The sequence below is a fragment of the Chelonoidis abingdonii genome, chromosome 26 (assembly GCF_003597395.2).
Source record: "Chelonoidis abingdonii isolate Lonesome George chromosome 26, CheloAbing_2.0, whole genome shotgun sequence".
Classification (NCBI taxonomy): Eukaryota; Metazoa; Chordata; order Testudines; family Testudinidae; genus Chelonoidis; species Chelonoidis abingdonii.
Window position 1 is genome coordinate 8840367 of NC_133794.1, and position 20279 is coordinate 8860645.

The 20279-nt window shown below is 62.5% G+C and overlaps 1 protein-coding gene across 1 annotated transcript in view; it reads right to left on the reverse strand.

Annotated features, from left to right (window-relative positions):
* The window catches only part of KMT2D (lysine methyltransferase 2D), a 46064-nt gene extending 31328 nt beyond the window's left edge, over positions 1 to 14736 (reverse strand). The window contains 14 exon segments of the mRNA XM_075061241.1: positions 126 to 277; positions 883 to 996; positions 1350 to 2302; positions 2528 to 2656; positions 3202 to 3335; positions 3650 to 3804; positions 4220 to 4334; positions 4678 to 4843; positions 6103 to 6265; positions 6906 to 7015; positions 7419 to 7636; positions 8028 to 8145; positions 8973 to 9051; positions 14449 to 14736. Coding sequence (XP_074917342.1) covers positions 126 to 277; positions 883 to 996; positions 1350 to 2302; positions 2528 to 2656; positions 3202 to 3335; positions 3650 to 3804; positions 4220 to 4334; positions 4678 to 4843; positions 6103 to 6265; positions 6906 to 7015; positions 7419 to 7636; positions 8028 to 8145; positions 8973 to 9021 — 2576 coding nt within the window. The 5' untranslated portion in view covers positions 9022 to 9051; positions 14449 to 14736.
* Positions 14737 to 20279: the final 5543 nt, after the last annotated feature.

Genomic DNA, 20279 nt, shown 5'->3' on the forward strand with positions numbered 1-20279 from the left:
CCCGGCCGAGCCTGGAACCCAGCTCCTCTCCACCCCCCAGCCCGAGCCTGGAACCCAGCTCTCTGCCCCCAGACCAAGGACAGAACCCGACTCTTCTCCCCTTACCCCCCTCCTGAGCCCGGAACCCAGCTCCTCCTCTCCCTAGAACCCCCTTCTTCTCCCCCACCTGCATGAGGACGAATTTATCCGTGTTGGAGAAAAGCACCACAGTGTTCTGCATGGTGTCGTCCTCCTCCTCGTCATCCTCCTTGCTGGGGGAGCTGTCGATATCCGCTAGCTGGGGGAGCAGGCAAGACAGGGTGAATACATCACCAACAGAGCAGGCGCAGATCCCCCACACCGAGCCGGGCATCCCAGGGGCAATGCTCAGTGCCAATCCGGCCAGCTGAGCCAGAGATGGAAGCTCCACGTTGGGGAGGGGCCTGGCTTAGACACTGGGGGAGAAGGCTGTGCTGCAGCACCCCCAGCCCATAAGGGGAAAGGCCCTGCCCCCCTCTCTCCCCAGCCAATCCCCCCACTCACCCGGGAGCTCATCATACCCAGAGCCCCGTGGAGGCATGTCCCCCCACAAGCCAGTCAGTCTTCCCAGCCTGGGATCTGAGCCAGCACCCCGCAGAGGGGAGAGGGCTCCCCCACCGACTGCCCAACGGAGTGACGCTACCAGTTCTGGTTTGAGCCACTGGGGGGTCAGAGCCCATCAGCACAAGGCTCCTGGGGGTCACTCACCAACCCCAACGCCCCAGCTACCGGGAGTGGCCTGGGCCCCCCACAGATCCCACCCTGGGGAGCGAAGGGACCCACAGCAGCCGCTTCCAAGGGCTGGCGGGGGGGGGGGGGGGGGCAATGCAGGATGCAGAACCCTCCCCCGCAGCCCAGCCTTACCGCGAGGGTCTCAATGGATGAGGTGGTTGACTTCAGCCGAGCTCGGCCCCGGCCCCGGCCCCCCTGGGTCCCGCCTCGGGGGCGCCTCCTCCCTGGGAAGCTGCTGCTGCGACCCTAGGGCCAAGGGGAGGGGAGGTTACAGCAACAACCAGGCTTCCCAGAGCCAGGGGACCTGCTCCAGCTGGCACGGCCCCCTGCCCACTCCAGAGGGCACCAGGAGATGGCATTGCCCCCGGGACTCGCAGGCGGGGCGGGACCCACAGGGCTACCCCTATTCCCTCTTGTCCCCACCTAGCACTCCAGCAGAACAGCCAGCAGGAGATGGCAGGGGCCAACCTGACTCAACTGGACAGGGGGTGTCAGATCGGGCTGGGGTGGCACAAGCATGTGGTGAAGGGGTGCCCAGAGCCAGGCCCGATCCTGGTACTCCCCCCACTTGCCTGTCCGTGCCCTGGTCTCCCCCTTACCTGCTTGAGGCGGGAGCGCCCCGGGGAGCTGCGCCGACGCCCCTTCTCCCCCTCGCCCTTGGCCCCGGCGCCCGGCTCGAAGAGCAGCGAGTCGTCCGTCTCGGCCAGCGAGTCGGTGCAGTGGGGCAGGGAGCTGGCATCGTCCTTCTGCAGGCTGTCGGTGGAGGTCATGCCGAGCTCCATGGAGAGCGAGCCACCGCCCTCGGGGTCGGGAGAGCCCAGCAGGGGCTCCGACCCAGGGAAGCTGCTTCGGGTGTCGCTCTGGCTCAGGTTGGAGATCTCGTTGACGATGTCCGACTTGATGAGCGTGGGGCGAGGCCGCAGGACGGGGGGCTCGGGGCCCACCTCCTCCCCACGCTCCAGCAGCTTCCCACCTGTCCTGTACACCTCCATCGGGGTAGCCGGGCCCAGCTCCTCGGGCTCCAGCAGCATGGGGGACCCCTTGGGCTCGCTGTTGAAGCTGACTGGGGTCTGGCTGGACTCAGGGTCCCCCCCGCCCCGGCTCTCCTCCAACCCATCCTCGCTCAGCTGGGGAGAGCACCGTCCCGCAGCCCCTGCCTGCTCCAGCCCAGCAGCTGCCTCCTCCTCTTCTTCCCCCGTCAAGCCAGGGAACGGCCCCAGGGCCACAGCTGGGGTGGACTGGGTGCCATCCCTCGCGGGGCTGGCCAGGGACCCTGCCTCGCCTCCTGCCGTGTCCATCCCCTCCTCCTCCCCACACTCCATCGCTTCCCTGGGCTGCAGGGGGCACAGCTGGGGGGCTGCAGGGGGCGTCTCTGTCCAAGATGGGGAGGCGGCAGCAGGCTCCTTCTCCATGGGGGCCTGGGGGCTGCCTGCAGGCTCCAGCGGGGCTGCGGTGATGGCAGGGGGTCCCGCTGGCTGCGTGCAGGCCACATCCTCTTTGGCATCCGGTGGTGGCTCTTCAGGGCGGGTGGGTGACGTGGGAACAGGGGGGTCTGGGGAGAGAATCAAGGGGGACGGTCACTCTCATGGTGGTGCAGAACCCCCAGCCCCCGGAGGGTTAATAGGGCCCCACATCATTGGGGGGCTCGGACCCTCCCAAGCAGAGGGCCCAACTCCCAGAATGCTCTGGGGCAGCCTTGGCCAGCTGCTCCCTCCCCCCAGACAACGGCAGAGCTCGCAGATCCACCCCCAGGGGTGTTCATGGGGCACCCCCTCACCTGGGGGGGCTGGTGGTGGGGGTGGTGGTTCAGGGGCTGTCTCGGGGGGTGTCGGCTCCGTCGTCTCGTCCTTAGCAGGTGCTGCCAGGCCTGGCATCTCCTCTGGCTCCTCTGCCTCTGGAGCAGGACCTGGGGGACAGGACGGCTGGTTGGGGGGGGGCAGAAGGGGGAGACCCCTGCCTCACCCACCCCCCTGGATCTGCAGACCCAACTGCAGCACCCAGCAACCGAAGGCCAAGCAGCGCCACCTAGTGCCCTTTGGCAGGCAGCGCAGGCCACTGGGCTCTGCCAGGGCTCCCACCTCCATCGTCGGGGATGGGGGCGCAGCCTGGGGGACACTCAAACACGCCACCAGCCCACGTTGCCTGGGCTCTCCCAAGCTCCAGCCTCTCTGCAGGGCCACCCAGACAGAGGCAAGTATGACCGCTGGCTTAAAGAAGGCGAGAAACTGAGGCACAGGGGGAGGGACTGGCCATGGTCACGCAGCAGCTCAGTGCTGGAGCTGGGAACAGACCCCAGGACCCCTGGCTCTCACCACAGGGATCCTTCCTCCCAGCCGGTGGTGAAGAGGCAGATGGACACTCCTGGCACCAAGGAGTAATTCTGACAGCCCACACTGGGGTCAGGGCCCCCCCCATGCTGGGGGCCCAGCGTGGGGTGGGGCATGTGCTCACCTAGTGGTTTGGCATCACACTCCAAGGGCATCTCTTCCTGGGGTCCGGCCCCGTCCGGCTGCGGGTGCTTCTGCTGCCTTTGACATGCCTGGCAGGTGGAACCCCCTGCCGCGTTGCTGTCCGGGGGCAAGGGCCTGGGGGGATGAGCCACGTGAGGAGTGTCAGAGCCCCTGACCCACCTAGCCAGCCAGAGATGCTGTGAGGATTGAGGGGCTGGAGAGGAGGGATCCTCCCCTCTACCCCACACTGGGGCTGCAGCTAGAACACACCCTGGACCCCCGAGAACCCACCCAGTGGTGCCCACGGCCCCTCTCCTGGCACCTGCTGCACTGGGCTCAGCAGCTTATAACGGGGGGGGGGGGGGAAATCCGGCATGGCCAGGCCCAGACCCTCCTGCCCCCCGGCAGGACCCCCATGCAGTTCCCAGGGGGTCCCCTTTGCAACTCACTTCTGGCAGCTCTGACAGCACCGCGCAGCATCGGTGCCTCCCGCCGCGCTCCGCTGACGCTGGCACCCTTCACACACCGAGTAGTTCTCATACCAGTGGCACCCGGGGTCGAGCGCCGCTGGCCGTGACCCACAGTCGGAGCACACCCGGCAGTTCTGCAGGGAGACAGACAGACAGGGGGATTGGCTGGTTCAGAGGGCAGAGAATGTGGCATGGGGCCTTCCCCTTCTAGGGGGCAGTGGATCTGATCTGACCCCAAAGCAAGGGGACTGGCTGGCTCAGTGGGGTGGGGAATGGGGCATTTCCCCTCTGGGTGGCACCAGCTCTGACCTGGCCCCAGGGCAGGAGTGGGGGACTGGATGGCTCAGAGTCGGTGTCGTGCAGGGATTTCTTCCCCTTGGATTATGGGGGAAGTGGGCCTGGGAAAGCCTGGGGGTCCCGGTCCCTCCCCCTGGGATCAGGTGAAGCAAAGCAGGGTCGGCTCTGTGGGACACGCTGCCAGGGACCCAGAGCAGAGGCCACCCCGGCAGTCGGCCAGGCCCGGCCTCCCGCTGCAGGCGTGGAGCCCACCTTGCACTTCCAGGAGTCCGTGGGAAGGCTCTCGATGGCCGGCTTCAAGCAGAATGTGTGGTAGCCCTTATCACAGGCCTCGCACACTAGCATCATGGAGTCCGCGCCAGGCTGTCTGCAGGGAAGACGCTGCTGTCAGACAAGCCGCAGGCCCCTCGCAGACCGAGCGCTGCCCCGGCCTCCCCACAGCTCTCTGGAGAGAGCAACGCTGAGGATAAAATCCAGGAGTCCAGACTCCCAGCCCCCACCTCTGACCCACTAGACTCCCCCCCAGAGCTGGGGACAGAACCCAGGAGTCCTGGCTCCCAGGCCCTGTCCCTGCTGTAACCCACTACACTCCACTCCTCTCGAAGAGCCGGGGATAGAACCCAGGAGTTCTGGGTCCCAGCCCCCACTCCCCAGACCAGGAAGGCTGGTGCAGGTCACACAGGGCCTGTGCCCAGGGTTTTGCCACCTACCTGCATGTTTGGCAGACTTTGCACTCGGGGCACTGCCAGCCAGAGCGCTTGCGCGGCGTGACGGGGACGTCCAGGCAGGTGCCGTGGTAGTGCAGCCCACAGCTGGTGCAGAAGAGCAGGTCGCGCAGTTCCCCCAGCCCGTCACAAACCATGCATCGCGAGTCCTCTGGGTGTGGGGGGCAGGGAGTCAGGGAAACAAGCCCTCTTGCACCCACACTGCCCGGGATGCCCAGCCTCTTCCTCCCCACCCAAAGCCTTGGGCCATAGACCCTGACCACCACCTAGGGCTTCCCCCTGGCTAGCAGCATCCTCAGCCCCCTCACAACCCATCCTCCCCCTCAAGGATCTCACAGCACCTCACCGACATCCACTCGGATCCCCAACTCCACCATCACAGCAGTGACAGATCCAGGAAGAGAACCCAGGAGTCCTGGCTCCCAGCCCCTTCCCACCCACTCTAACCACTAGACCCCATTCCCCTATCTGAGTCCTGGCTCCCAGCCCCCTGCTCTTACCACTCGACCCAATTCCCATCACAGAGCTGGGATAGAACCCAGGAGTCCTGGCTCCCAGCCCCTGCTCTAACCACTAGACCCCACTCCTGTCACAGAGCTGGGATAGAACCCAGAAGTCCTGGCTCCCAGCCCCTTCCCACCCACTCTAACCACTAGACCCCATTCCCCTATCTGAGTCCTGGCTCCCAGCCCCCCGCTCTTACCACTCGACCCCATTCCCATCACAGAGCTGGGATAGAACCCAGGAGTCCTGGCTCCCAGCCTCCTGCTCTAACCCACCAGCCCCCACTCCCATCACAGAGCTGGGATAGAACCCAGGAGTCCTGGCTCCCAGCCTCCCCGGCTCTACCCCACCAGACTTCACTGCCCTCCCAGAGCTGGGATAGAACCCAGGAGTCCTGGCACCCAGCCTCCCCGGCTCTACCCCACCAGACCCCACTGCCCTCCCAGTGCTGGGATAGAACCCAGGAGTCCTGGCACCCAGCCTCCCCGGCTCTACCCCACCAGACCCACTCCCCTCCCAGAGCTGGGATAGAACCCAGGAGTCCTGGCTCCCAGCCTCCCTGGCTCTAACCCACCAGCCCCCACTCCCATCACAGAGCTGGGATAGAACCCAGAAATCCTGGCTCCCAGCCCCCTGCTCTTACCACTAGACCCCACTCCCGTCACAGAGCTGGGATAGCACCCAGGAGTCCTGGCTCCCAGCCTCCTGCTCTAACCACTAGACCCCACTGCTGTCACAGAGCTGGGATAGAACCCAGGAGTCCTGGCTCCCAGCCCCTTCCCACCCACTCTAACCACTAGACCCCACTCCCCAGCTCCTTATCCCCTCCAGAACTCCGCCAACCCAGTGGCAGAGGTGCCCTCAAGCAGCCCATGTCCCTGCCCTTCTTCACAGGACGGCACCTACCCATCTGCACCGCCTCAGCCACGTGCTCTGGGCACAGGAGCCGGAGGGTTTTCATGGACTGGAAGGAGCCGCTGGCTGCCGCGCATGGGAAGTGGTAGTGCCGCGGACACCCCTCCGAGTGGCACTGAATGGTAGCACCCATCCTCTGACAATGTTCACATTTCTGAAAGCAGTAGGGACCCCAGCTCGGGTTAGAGACACGGATGGATGGAGGCTGCCACAGCTTGGCTCTGCCGGGGCGATCCCCAAGAGCCCACCAGCCCCCATATGCGGCCACCTCTGGGGTGACGTGTGGCAGCTGCTGAGAGCTATGAAGCAACATGGGGCAAGGATCCCTCATCTGGGGCTGAGATGCAGCCACCTCTGGGGTGGGACATAGCAGCTGCTTGCACAGCGATCACTCGTTCAGCACAAATACGCAGACACCTCTGAGGGGAGTGGAGCAGCTGATTAACGGGACAGGAAGTGAAGGAGAAGCCCTTAGCCGGGGTGGGAAATCAGGGAGGTAAATGCAAACACCCCTTTGGTATTTGTCCAGGAGGCCAGGGTTCATGCCAAGAGCTTCAGAAGCAGGGCCTCACTTTTACACCTCTTATGGGGGACAGAGCCTGTGGCAGCACCGGGACCTGTCCCTTCCTCAGAGGTGTCCCCTCCCGGGGGGACACTGGGTCAACTCTGCTTAGCCAGACACCCCACCTCAGCGAAGGCCAAGGGGTCACCTACCTCACCACGGCCATCCCAATGCCAGGGGGCCCACAGGCCCTCCCTCCCCTTCCATTTGCTCACCCACCCCACCCCCTCACCTGCAAGATCCCTGAGAAAACAGCTTTGTCCACGTCGCTCAGCCCAGCTCCAGCCTGTGGCTGCACCCCCGCCGACCAGGCAGCGCACCAGTGGTGGGCCCAGCAGTGCCCTGCGAGAGGAGGCAAGGCATTAATGGGGGGGGCTGGGTAGGTGCCCCCCGCTCTCCTTCTCCAAACTCTGCCAGCAGGCAGGGAGCCCATCCACTGAGGGGCACAAAGCGCTTGAAAAGGAAGGAGACGCCCAAGCTCCACAGCAGCCTTTGCGCTTGGGTCCCTGGGGGGGGGCATTGGCAGAACAACGGGGTGAGAGAGGCTAAGGCTGAGGCGGCGGGGGCACCAGGAGCACCAGTACAGCTGGGGCGGGGGGGGCGGGGCTAGGGCTGAAGAGGCAAGGGCACCAGTACAGCTTGGGGGGGAGCCTAGGGCAGGGGTGGCAGGGGCACCAGTACAGTGGGGGCGGCAGGGGCACCAGCAGGCCCCGCAGAAGGAAGACGCTCGCCCTGTGCTCCTTACCCGCTGGCCCAAAGAGCTCTTCTGGTGACACCCCCTCCGCGAAGCCGATCAGGGACAGGTCGTCCCCAGGGGCCCAAGTCTCGCCAGGGCCCCTCCCATCCGGCAGCCCAGAGAGACGCTCAGTCCAGTCAGGCGCCGGCTCAAAGCGCTGCAGCATCCCCTGCCCATGCAGGCTCCGCTCGCCACAGTTGCAGAGGGCACAACGCCTGGGCAGGGTGCTGGGGGCAGAGACAAGAGCAGAGTCAGTGGGGGCAGAGTGGGGAGCCTGCAGAAACACACTATGCTCCCCTCCCCGCCGTCACCCCAGTCACCTCCCCTCCTGATCCCTCCAACGTCCTCCTGCCCCCCTGCCCCCTTCCTGTCCCTTGGGGGCAAAGGGCATCCCGACATCCCCCTGGGCTTTTGGGTCCCAGCACCAACCAGGCAACTCCATTTGGCTTCCCTACAAGACAAAGGATCTGGGGCCTGAGCTCCAGGCTGGGCCCCTCTGGGGCATCACTCAAGTGGGACGGACCCACTCCCCTCATCTGCTCCCTGCCCTAAATCACAGCACCCAACTCCAGGCTCTGCCCCCCCAGCGTCACAGGTGTCCCACCCCCCAACGCTCACCTGCAGGTCTGGGGCGGCTCCTTGGCTTCTGGCTCCTGGGCAGTGGGAGCCCCTTCCGGCGGCTTCAGGGGGCCTCCTTCTGCGCCGCCCCGCTCTTCCGAAGACGCACCCCCGTCGGCTGCAATAGGGGGGCTGCCCCATTAGGATCCCAGCAGCGGAGGTGCCCCCTCACCGTTACACCAATCTCCCCCCTCTCCCCGCGCTGCCACCCGACGCCCCCACAGGCCCAGCCCCAGCCCAGCCCCTACTTTCAGGGCACCGAGTGCATCCCCCTCACCCAGCAGAGGCTGTCCCACTGGGGGATCCCTCTGCACCAGGTGGCTGCATGTCGGCCCCACCTCAGCCAGCGCAGCTCCCCGGGACGCACCACGGGTCCCCAACAGGACAGTGTAACGCCTAGTGAGCCACTTGCTTCCCCAGCCACGTCCCCAACATGGCATGGATCACTCATCCACTGGCCCTTCCAGGCCCTTCACCCACGGCTCACCGTTGCTCCCTGGTTACTGAGCAGGGCCACTCTCAGACCCATTGCTCTGATAGGGAAACTGAGGCACCAGCCCATGATCAAACAATACAGCTGGGGATACAACCCAGGAGTCCTGGCTCCCAGCCCCCCAGCTCTAACCTCTCAACCCCACTCTTTAGGGGAAGACGTTTCAGGTAAGCCGGGGACACACAGGAGTTGACAATTCCCAGGTAAATGTGGCCAACGTGGCCGTTTCTGTGGGAGGGAAGATGGAGACATGTGGCCCCGAAACCCAACACCCCAGAGTGGTACGACTCCACCTCGCCAGGCATGGGCTGTACCCCTGTGCCGTGCTGCACTGGAGCCCTTGACAATGGCTCGGGCGGCCACCAGCCTCCAGGCCAGGTGGCTCCGGCAGAACTGCAATGGGTGCTCCCAGCAATGCCCTTTCTGGCTTCGCCCCCCTGCCCCGGACTCACCTGGCACCTCACAGTCTTTGGCCTGGCTGGGCGGTTTCCGATCATCCATCCCGTCTCCTGCCGTCCCTCCCAGAGAGACCTGCGGTGGGGAGGAGGGGACATGTCAGCTCATGAACATTGGTCATGCCCTCGCCCACTGTGCCCTCCGTCTGCCCCCAGCTCCAGCCTAACCCCAGCCCTGCTCCCATTGGCACACCAGGCTCTCGGCCACTGGCGCAGACCCCACACGGCGAGACCAAGACGCTCGCCTCTGGGTCACCTGTCCCTGGCGTTGCTCCCACCAGACAGCCGCTCGAGTGGGGTAGGTCTCAGCCAACTCCCTGCAGGCCAGGGCCCATGTCACAGAAACCATCCCCACAGCCCCAGCAGGCCAGGAATCCTGCACCCACCTCACAGGGGTCAGCTCACAACCACCTGCAACCCCAAGGCCTGTCTGGGGCGGTGTCAGCCCCACAGGCCTGGAGTCTGGAGTTCTCTGCTTAGCTAGAGCGGTTGCAGCCAGGGCAGAGACATGACAGGCTTCCCTGCCACAAAACACAGCCCCGACCCCTTCACTTGCCTGCCGAGAGCCACCGGGGCCTGTCCCCTGCCCGGGCATTGTCAGCGCCAGACAATGCCCAGAGAGACCCCCACATGTGCACTGAGTCCTGGCAAACTGGTGGTGCCCACTGGGCTCATCACATAATACCCCCTGCCCAATTGGAACCGGCCCTGTGCATCAGCAGCCAGGACAAGGAGGGGGCGGCTCTGCAGGGCCAGGCTGGCGGGGCAGCTGGGGGCAGGACTCTGTCACCAGGGTGTCAGACAGGCACCTGCCGGCACCACAAGAATGACCAGCGTGCGCCCCACAGCGGGTCTGCTCTGGGGAGGTCTGGCCAAATCCCAGGCTTGTGCTAAAGTAAGCAGGACCAGAAAAACTCTGTGTCTGGGGGGGAGGGTCCCAGCATGCTTTGCTCCGAGCACACATTTCACAGGACCCTTGTGCCAACTGGACAGCCTCCCACACTCCGAACCCCTGCCTGGTCTCACAACCCCAGCTGTCCGCTTCTCCTACAACACTGCCCTGGTGCAACATGGGAGATGTAGTTCTACCAGCTTGCCACGGCCTTGGGCCAGGAACAGGAAGGGGTCAGCGCAGCATATCCGAGGCAGGGTGTTTGCAGGCGAGGCCTGTGGCATCTACATGAACTGACCTCAATTAGAGCCACCGCAGGTAGTAGCAGCCAGCTTCCTTCCAGGCACAGCCCGCAGGAGCGGGCACCCCCAGACGCCATCTGGCTCATGGGTTTGGGGGCCCAGGCAGCACTGAGAAGCAGCTGGCCCAGTGGGGGCACCAGGCAATGCCACCTTACCCACCACGCTGCCATCCATGTAACCACTGGGCGAAGCCTAAAGCTAGAGTGAAAACAAGGGTGTGCGGACACGCACAAGGCTTCTGGGTTCCATCCTTTACCACTGTGTGATCTTGGACAAGCTGCCGCCTCTCCGTGACTCAGTTTTCCCATCAGCGTCACAGGCTGATGCTGCCCTCCCCAGCACAGTCCCTAACGAGCTCGTCAGGTCAGAGGGCAGTGTTTGTTTGACCTTCCCCTGGGCGCACAGGCTCTCCTAAGTGCAATGAGATTGTTCCCTGCAAGCAGCCAGGGTTTGAAGTGTCGCCTGAAGACACAGCTTCCTGGGGCAAAGTCCCCCAGGGACAATGGCGGAAGGGGAAGAGCACGCCCCCAAAAACATCCCAAGGTGCTCTGCACCAGTCTCCCATTCAGGCAGTGATCAGCCCTGACCCTGCTTAGCTTCAGAGAACCACTGAGCCCTCAGCTGGAGCTGGCTGCATGGACAGTTCACCTGGGATTTCTGGGGGACGGGGGGAGACATCACCTCCCCCATGCCCCAGAGCAGCTGGCCCCAGGCACTGTCAGAGATGGGGCACTGGGCTAGACGGCTCCAATCTGCTGGAGCCTGAGGGATGCTCTGTGCCACTTCCCCAGCCGAGCTCCCTTGGGAGGCAGGGCACCTGCTGGTGGAGTGGGCCACAGGGCCAGGAGCCCTCTGACCCCTTCACCCAGGCATTTGCCCCCAGAGTCCTGGAAAGCCAAGTGCAGCCTTACCCAAGCCATGCCAGGCATCACCGGCAACGATGGCACGAGAGGATGAGAACTAGGTCGAAGTGTGGGGCTGGAGGGCCAGCGACAGCAGCTCCCGTGTTAGCACATTCCAGCCGCCATGTCTGTGTCTGGTGGAAGGCAGCACGGCCTAGTGTTCAGAGTAGGAGATCTATCTGGGTTCCATCCCCAGCTCTGGGAGGGGAGTGGGGGCTAGTGGTTAGAGCAGGGGGCCGAGAGCCAAGACTCCTGGGTTCTCTCCCCGGCTCTGGCAGGGAAGTGGGGTCTGGTGGGTTAGAACAGGCGGCTGGGAACCAGGACTCCTGTGTTCTCTCCCCGGATCTGGGACAGGTCTTGTGGCTGGAGCAGTGGGGCTGGGAGCTGGAACACCTGGATTCCGTTTTGACTCCCATTGTGACCTTGGGCCAGTCACTTCTCAGCACCTTAGTGTCCTCCTACTGCAGAAAGTGGGTAAATGGGGCAGGACCTGGCAAGCTGCCAAGACACTCCACTCCTCACTGATCCCAGCAGGACCCAAGGGGCACTCAGCCCCCCAGAGCCAAGCCAGGAATTCACAAGTTGCTTTGAGGTCCCCTAAAAGAAAGTCACTGGAGAAACGGCCAGGTGGGACAGAACTGATGGCACCAGAGGCGCGACAAGGATGATGGAGCCTCAGTCCAGACTGGCAAGGCCCGGATACGCCCCTGCCAGCATCACCAATCTCTCGCTGGTGCCACCAGGGTCAGCAATGGACCTTCCCGGAAAACCGGGGCTGAGAACGAGACCTCCCAGCCTCACAGGGGGACAGGGAGAAAATGGACCAAACCATCGCCGGCCATTTCTCTGTCGGATGCAAAAGACCCCGAGGCCTCAGTAAGCAAAATCAGTGCACACAAGCACCTTGGGCCCCAATCCTACAAGCGGATCCCTGTGGGCAGATCCCTGCATCCACAGAGGCTCGGCAAGGAGGCAAAGGCTCAGCCCTCAGAGAGCCAATTGCAGAAGCAGGGCCACAGAGACAAATCCCCACTGAATCCTGGACTGAAGGGCCTACTAGCCAAAAACCCAAACCCACCCTCAAGATTCCCAGAGACCGTTTTCCTTCCCAAGCGGCAGGATTTGCCACAACAATGAAGTTCTGGATTAAGAAGCAATTTGGGCAGCTTCAAGCTGGCGCCAAAACTGAAATGTTTTCAAGGGATTGTGCCGCGGGCGGATTTCCTGTGATCCCCTCAGAGCTTCATGCCCCCCATTCTAGTGCATGCTCCAAAGGCCAGGGCAGGGGGCCGTAATTTCATTGCTCCACCGAGCCTCCCCCCAAGGGTTTTGTTTTGTTTTGTTTTTAATTAGGTCCTGCAATACCTCAGACCCCATCGCAACACAGAAAAATGGCTCATGGGAGATGCATAGCCACACAACCAACAGGGAGTGGAGTTCAGAGAGCGGTGAAGGCCCTGGATGAAGCCAGGATACCTGTATTCTAGTGGCAGCTCTGGGGGAGTGTTGTCAAGTGGTTGGAATGAGGGCATGGGCATCTGGCCAGCAAAACAGAGACAGGAGGAGCCTGCCCAAAAGAACTGGGTTCAGGTAAACACTGACCCAATCACAGGGTTTAGGTGGATTGTGACAGCAGGGACACAACACACTGCAGCCTGCCCAGACCCAACACCGGATCCCTTCCCTCTGACCCCGCTATGCCAGCGTAAACGTGGAACAACAATGCCACCAGAGCTGTTCCTGTTTTACACCAGCGAGATGCAGATTAGAACCTGGCCTGCTGCAGTTTTAACCTGGCATTAATTTAAGCAGCACGTGGTGTCTTTTTATATTGATTGATGGGGGGAGTCCGGGGGGGAGGGGGGGTTGCCTTTGCGCCCGGACTCGGGAGATGAAATATGCAGTGAATTCCTCTCATTAAATGTAACCAAGCCCGGTCTTCCTAAGCAGAGTGCATGGCCCAGCTCCAGCCCTGACTCTGCAGCCCTTGGGACACCTGACCATTGTGTCTGTTCATGGGGGGCCGAGCCAGCATTACCCCCACTGCATGCCCTACCCACCCAACCCCTGCCCCAGGACCCTCTCCTCCCCATGTGACAGGAGAGGCAGCAGGAGGTGGCACCCACGAGGAACAGCTAGACCAGGGAGAGCAACAGGTGCAGCCCAGCCTGTCCCGAGAGCAGAGACAGAGAAAGTGTTTGTGGATTTGCCGGGGAAGAGGGTCCCCCCCACCACACACACACTCTCTCTCTCACCCACCACACCGGGGAAGCTCCAGGGGCCGGATTTAACTGGGGGGCCAGGCAAAGAATCTGGGCCCCACGTCTTTGGGGACTGACGCCAGTGATGGGGGAGGGGTGGGAACGGCCTACCCAGGGCTGTGGGTTCTGTCCCCCTGAAGCTCAGGGATCGGAGAGAGAAGCTGCCGGGGAACAAAAGCCTGGGAAGCCACATTTCTGCCTGGGAAGGGGGAAGAAATAAGCAAGAGCTCTGCCCCCCCTTCCCCCATCCCACCACTTTCTGTTTGAGCAAAGCTCTTAGGGCTCCCTGCTAATCCTCTGGCGATTACACTCAGCCCAGGATAGCCAGGGCCGCCTAGGCCGCACGAGGGTCGCTCTGTTTCTGGGGCAGCCACCCCCCAGTGTGCACTTGCCAGTAAAGGGCAGGGAGAGGAATTTAGGGGGGAGCAGCCAAAGGAGGGGGAGCCCCGGTCCCTCACCCCCGGTTTGTTTACAGGAAGCAGGGGGGAGAACACAGCCAACAGCCTCGAAAGGGCAGAGGGGAAGGGGAAGGGAGTGAGCAGAGTCCCCCCCCCATAATACCCCCCTGCACCCCCACTTCAGGACAGGGGTCAGCCCCTCTTCACAGGCTCCAAATGCAGCAGAACGCGGGGGGGGGGGAGGCGCGATACAGAGAGACCCTGCCCCACGGAGAGAAAGCTCAACCTAGGCCCAGGATCAGGATTTATACATAACAAAAGCTCCCCCCCAGGTCCCCCTGCAAAAAACAGACTCACCCCCCAGTGCCCCCTCGTCCCCCTTCTTCCCTCGCCACACCCCACTCTCGCTCCTCCGCCGAGATCCATGGCTGTGCAAAGAAACCCCAGCTCAGCCTGGGCCCTGGGCGGGGGATGAACAACAGAACCACACATCGCCCCCCCCCGCAGAAGCCACAAGGCGGGCTGGGGGGCTGCACCCCACCGCGGGCGGCCCTCGAACCGCTCCGGGGGAGCCGCCGCGCAAGGCAGAGGCCTAGGAGCTGAAGCTCCTGCTAGTTTACTCCGCTCGCTTCCTCTCAGCCCCCCCACAGCCGGGCACGGCCGGGACCCGCCGCGGTGCCCCGGGAAAGGGGGGGCAGATCCAGGGAACCCCACTCACCGCTTTACAAAGCCGTCCAGAAACCCGCACCCGCTACGATCCAGCGGCGGGCGGCCGCGGAGAACATTGTCCACGAAATAATTAAAAAAACGAGACGGGGGGGTCCGGTCCCCCCCCGCCGGACACAAATCTTCACCACACGCAGAACCGGGTGGGCTGGAAACGCTGCTAGACCCGAATCCGGGGATCACACCGCGGGGGGCAGTGCCCGGCCCTCCTCCGGGGGGGGCTCACTTCCGTGGGGCGCCCCCCAGCCGCGCGAGCGGGGCCGGATCCCGGGGCGGACACAAAGGGGGCCGCTCCCTCCGGTGGGGGCCGGCCCGGCCCGGCCCCTGGTGGGGCTGGGAAGTTCCTGCCCGGGGGAAGCGAGAGCCCGCGCAGGCCTGGCTACATTGTAACCTCCCCGCCGCGCGGGGACGGAAACAGACACGCAACAGCCGGGGCCCCCCGCGCCGGGCCCGGCCCCCTGTCCGGCCCGGGGCGGCGGCGGCGGCAGAAGTGGGGCAGGACTGGGGGGGTGAAGTCCCCGCCCCTCTCGCGCCGGCCCCCGCCCCCCCGCGGCTGCGGTGGGGGGTTCAAAGGGGGCACCGCGGCGGCCCCCGGCCCCGCCGCCCGGGCTCAGCGAGCGCAGCGGAAGTGTCCGCCGAGGCGGCCATTTCGGAGAGGAAGTAGTCCTGCTGCGCCCCCCCGCGAGGGGCGGTGGGGTCCCGCCGTGGGACCGGCCCTGCCCTGCCGCCGGCCCGGGAGCGGCCCCGCGCAGGCGGGCGGGCTCGGCGGCGGCGTGCGGGGCGCTCCGCAGCGGCCCCTTCCCGGGGCGTGGGGGGCGGAGGGAGGGGGCTCAGGCGCTATTTTGTGTGGGGCCCGGGCGGAGGAACACGCTCACGCAGCCGCAGCTTTTCGCAAGGCACGGAGCCGCAGCGCACGCTGTCCGGGATCCCTCCGCGCGCGTTAACCCTGCCCTGGCCGGGCCGGGTGGTGGTGAGCACGTGGGCTGAGCTCTGAGCCCTGCTCCCCCGCCACCCCTTCCCCGGAGCTGGGGGGCTTGGGGCCTGCGGCCCCTCTCTGCAGGGATCATGGGGGCCAGGAGCGCCTCTCCCCTGCAGCAGGCATCGCCTCGTCCCCCGGGGCCCTGCAGTGTGCAGAGATGGGGCCCGGGGGGCTGGTTAGCGCCCCCCACCCAGCCGTGCCGGGCTGGAGGGCAAAGGTCCGGGTGCAATACCCCTGCAAACCCCAGGGGGGCGCCCTGCCCCAGGCACATGGCTCCGGACACTGCAGACCCAGCCTGCGCGGGGGGACCCAGGTCCCACAGCGCCCCCAGCGGTGGGAACCCGCCCCCGTGTCAGCTCTGCCCCCTCGGTGTAATCCCCTGCCCTTCTGCCCGCCCTGGGGCTGGTCAGTGTCCGGCCTCGCGCCCCACGCACAGGTTGGCACGGGAGCCTTTGGAACAAGTGTGCGCCATAGGACGGAGACTGGGGTAAAGCCCAGGTTGGGGGGCGGGCGGAGATTTGTCCATCCCGGCAGGTCTCACTGTCTGTCTGAGCTGGGTTCTGTACCCAGCTTGCTGTGTGAGCTCAGGAAAGCCGCTGTGCCTCAGTTTTCCCAGCTGTAAAACAGAGGGCAGGGCCTATGCAGAACAGTGACACGGCTTCTTCGATGAATATACTGCACAGACAAGGTGGGCCAGGTAATATCTTTTATTGGACCAGCTTCTGTGGGTGAAAGAGAGAAACTTTCCTGCAGCACAGAGCTCTCCTTCAGATCTGGAGCAGGGAGAGAATACAGTTTCTGCTATGCCAAAAGACCCAGCACCCCCCACCCTCCTCAGCTGAAGGAGAATCCCCATCAAGGATTAGCAGCATAGACCCTAGGATGCATGGTTGGGCAGTTCTGATTCCATCCAGTAGAGGGCAGGAACCAGCATGTTCCAGAGTCGCAGGGAAATACCTGACCCTGCAACACATGAGTGAGCTTATGGCAGGGAACAAACCCTTTAGGACTGCAGCAAGCTCCAGGTGCTGAGCATATTACCCCATCCCCTCCCACCACCCCACGGGGGGCAGTGACACTGCTGAAAGGCATGAGGTGCTGCTCAGTTAGTCACTATGTATGAAGTGTAAAGCTCTGGAGAGGTGTATATTGGGGGTGTGCACAGGCATATTCACACAGGAGGGGCTGGCCGTGCTGTTCCACCTCAGATTGTTATGCACTGAAAGCCAGGAGTTATCCCCCTGGAGAACAGGGTGCTTCTGCAGCTCTTCCTCTTTGCATGCAGGATGAATGAGGCTATCAATGTAGGTACTGTGGCCAGGAGTGTGCTGGCTCCCCAGTCGGGTTACTGACCCAGCACCGTTTGGACGAAGGAGCAGCGCAGCTGGAGAATGGACAGAAGGACACTCGCGGGCAGAGAATTTCAAAGCCACCCTGTGGGATTTAAATGCACAACACCCATTGAAATGGATGGGAACAGTGTGTCTAAATCCCTTAGATGGCTTGGAAATCTCGGCCTTAGGCCCTGATCCTGCACTGGGCCCAGCCTAACCAGGCTGCATGGCGCGCATGCAAGATTGGAGCCTGGCTTTCTAAAAGAACCCAACATGCAGCCTGTGGAGGTATGACGACGCCATGGCAGGTTTCGGTTGGTTTGGGATTTTTTGTTGGCAAACCTAGAAGCTCCAGAGAAAACTTCCCTGCAATGCAAATCCCTGGGAAAATGGATCCGTAGCTAGGGCTGTGTCGGATACGAAAGGATCTGGGTTTATTCACTTTGCTCTCACAGGAGTCTGGAAAAACCAGATCCAGCTTCATCACCATCACTAGGATTGGACGCTTCAGAATCTCCCGGCAAGAGTGGAATCTCCCAGGCCCCACCCTCACTTGCTGTTACCTGTATAGGGCAAGTATCAGAGGCGTAGCCGTGTTAGTCTGGATCTGTAAAAAGCAACAAAGATCCTGTGGCACCTTATAGACTAACAGACGTTTTGGAGCGTGAGCTTTTGTAGGTGAATACCCACTTCGTCAGATGCATGTGTGTGTCGGTATTCACCCGCGAAAGCCTATGCTCCAGGACGTCTGTTAGTCTGTAAGGCGCCACAGGATCTCTGTCGCTTTTGACGATATAGGGCAGTGCATGCACTTGGCCAGTTCTGATTCCCTCCAGGAGAGGGCGGTGGTGCCCAGTCGATTAGTGAGCTCTACGCTCCCACGTGTTGGGGGTCTCTCCAAGCTCACAGCTGCCTAGAATAGCATGGGGGGTGGGGTGAAGAGATGATTCCTTCCCCAGCTTCCCAGGGCAGAGCAAACCCAATGCAATGGCTAGGAGACCCTGCCTCCACTTTGCAGAGAAGCAGGCAAGCCTCAGTCCTGTTCCAGAGGGGAGAGGGGCCTCGGGTCTCAGCCGAGGGGGCCGATTGGGGCCAAGATATTGGTGCTTGTGGGAGGCTGCGAGCGCGTTTCACTGAACAGCATTTAGAAGCTGCTGTGGCCCCAGGCAGACCCCGCTCTGACTGCAGAGGTGCAGAGCCCCAAGCCCCTGTGAAGCCTTTGGCTGGATCCCCCACTCCCAGCCAAGCCTTCACCTGGTCACTTTGGCTCTCTCCTGCTGCTGGGTGGATGCAGCCCCCTGGCCTGCTCAATTCCCCCCCCCCCCTCCTCCTCCAGCCAACAGCCCCCTGGACAATCGGGTCCCAGCTCAGAGCTCAGCTGAAGAGTCACGGAGAACAGGCAGGAGGCTGGAGAATGCAGCCCTATTAGGGGTGGAGCAGGTGCTGGGTTGACGCTGATCCACCTCCCCCAGCCCAGGGGAATAACCACGATCAAAGCTACCCCGTGAAGGGACATTTCACAGGGTGCCGAGGCTGGAGCCTGAGCCTTGAACCCGACACTAATCTGGGAGAAGGGGGAAGAGGGCCATGCCTGGGACTGGAAGGGAGAAGGCAGCCCCAGCACACTCGCACTAGGCTAATGGCCCTTCTAGCCAGGCACCCCTTGGAGACCTGCAACAGGGGGAAATGAAACTCCAATCCTCCCGGCCAAGAGAGATATACAATAACATGTAATAGTCCTGCTGGTTCTGTGCCCTCCTCCAGCAGCTTCTCCGTCACGGAGCTCAGAGCATGTCAGAAGGAAAGTAAACACTATAACCCCCATTTCACAGAGGGGGAAACTGAGGCATGGAGCAGCGCTTCACCTACACTCCCTGGACAAGTTGGGAATAGAACCCAGAGTCCTGGCACCCAGTCCCCTCCTCTAACCACTAGACCACACTCCCTCCTAGGGACAGGAATACAGCCCAGGAGTCCTGACTCCAAATACTGGGGCACTAATCACTGCTGCAGGCTGCTGCCCTGCATTACAATGTGTTCTGCAAACTTTCTCTTGCAACCAATTTCCACAACAGTTGGACTTGTAACCTCAGGCCCTGGGGCTTTGCTTGATGCTGGGTCAGGGCGCCACTAGCTGCATCTGTTCTTAGAGAGTGGGGAGAAAAGGAAAAGCCAATAGGAAGGAAATTCGTAAACCCAGTCCTGTGCTTGCTATGGGAATTGCTCCACCAACCACTGAAATGCGGCCACCTCTGGGGTGGAATGGGCAGTTGTTTGACAGCCACACACTGCAATGGTTTAAAACAGGAAGTGAAGTATCATCCTGTATCCCCCTGATACTGTAGAGGGAGTAGAGAGGTCAGAGCCCAAGGGATAGGAGCCAGGAGAGATTAGATAGGTGTGGGGGGACAGATAGATTAGATGAGATGGATGAATAGGGAAACAATAGTAAATACTTTTCCAAGCCCCGCTCACTAAACAACTTCGCCTAGTTAAGATGCCAAACAAGGGTCCAAGTAGATTGTGCAGATGTTCAAAGTATGATCCCGCTGGCTCTGGCTCCTTGTGCTTAGCACCACAGGTGGGGCTCAGACACCCACAGGGCTCCTGCTTGACTGCAGGAAAAACGTAAGAGTTCGGTGGTATTCAAAGCCCCTCCCCTTCCCCATGGTTGAGCAGTTACCCAAACTAGATTTTGCAGATCTTCAGAGTCTGATCCTGCTCCTAATCACTCGTCAGAGGCTTAGAGGGGCAGTGGGCTAGATAACAGTCATACTGAAAGGATCACCTTTGACACTGGAGTGAGCAGGGAACAGGGCGGTTCACAGCTAGGGTTTCAGGCTCTCTGCAAACTCAGGCAGCCATTGCTGCCCCGCTACACCCGAGTCACGGTTCCCAGGGGAGCCACGAGGGCTAGAAATCTCATAAACGAAAGCTGAGATTGTGGAGAACACAAGGGCAGTTTGGGAAAGGTGCTTATCCACAGTGCAGCCACACACTGGCCCAGTTCGAGCCCTGGCTGGACAGACAGACAGTGGCTGGAATGATGAGGGACAATCCAACCAGTCCGAGCACCAGTAAAAATAAGACGCAGTGTAAATCGTTCCGGGGGGCAGAGGCCCAGTTTGAGGGCTCAGCCTGGGACTTTCCACTTGGCTGCAGCAGTTAGAGAGAGAGAGACACACACACACACACACACAGACAGAGCCATGGATTTCAGCAACAGGCCAAGGGAAAAGCAAACACAGATCACTGGAGCTCAGGGACCACGGAGAGCAGCAGGGCTGGGGCTGAGCAGGGACCCAGCCAGAGCCACAGCCAGTGCCCGGATTACTGCTTGCAGCCAGCTCCCCTCTCCCCGCCAGCCTGCTGGGTGCTGCAGAGTGGGATTAGCACAGCTTCCATCTGCCGATCCTGCCACACTGGGATTTCCAGGCCCATGAGTGGATCCCAGCGGGCCTGGCTCCCTGGTCCTGCTGGGGATGAGGCCTTGGCTCCCGCCATCCATGG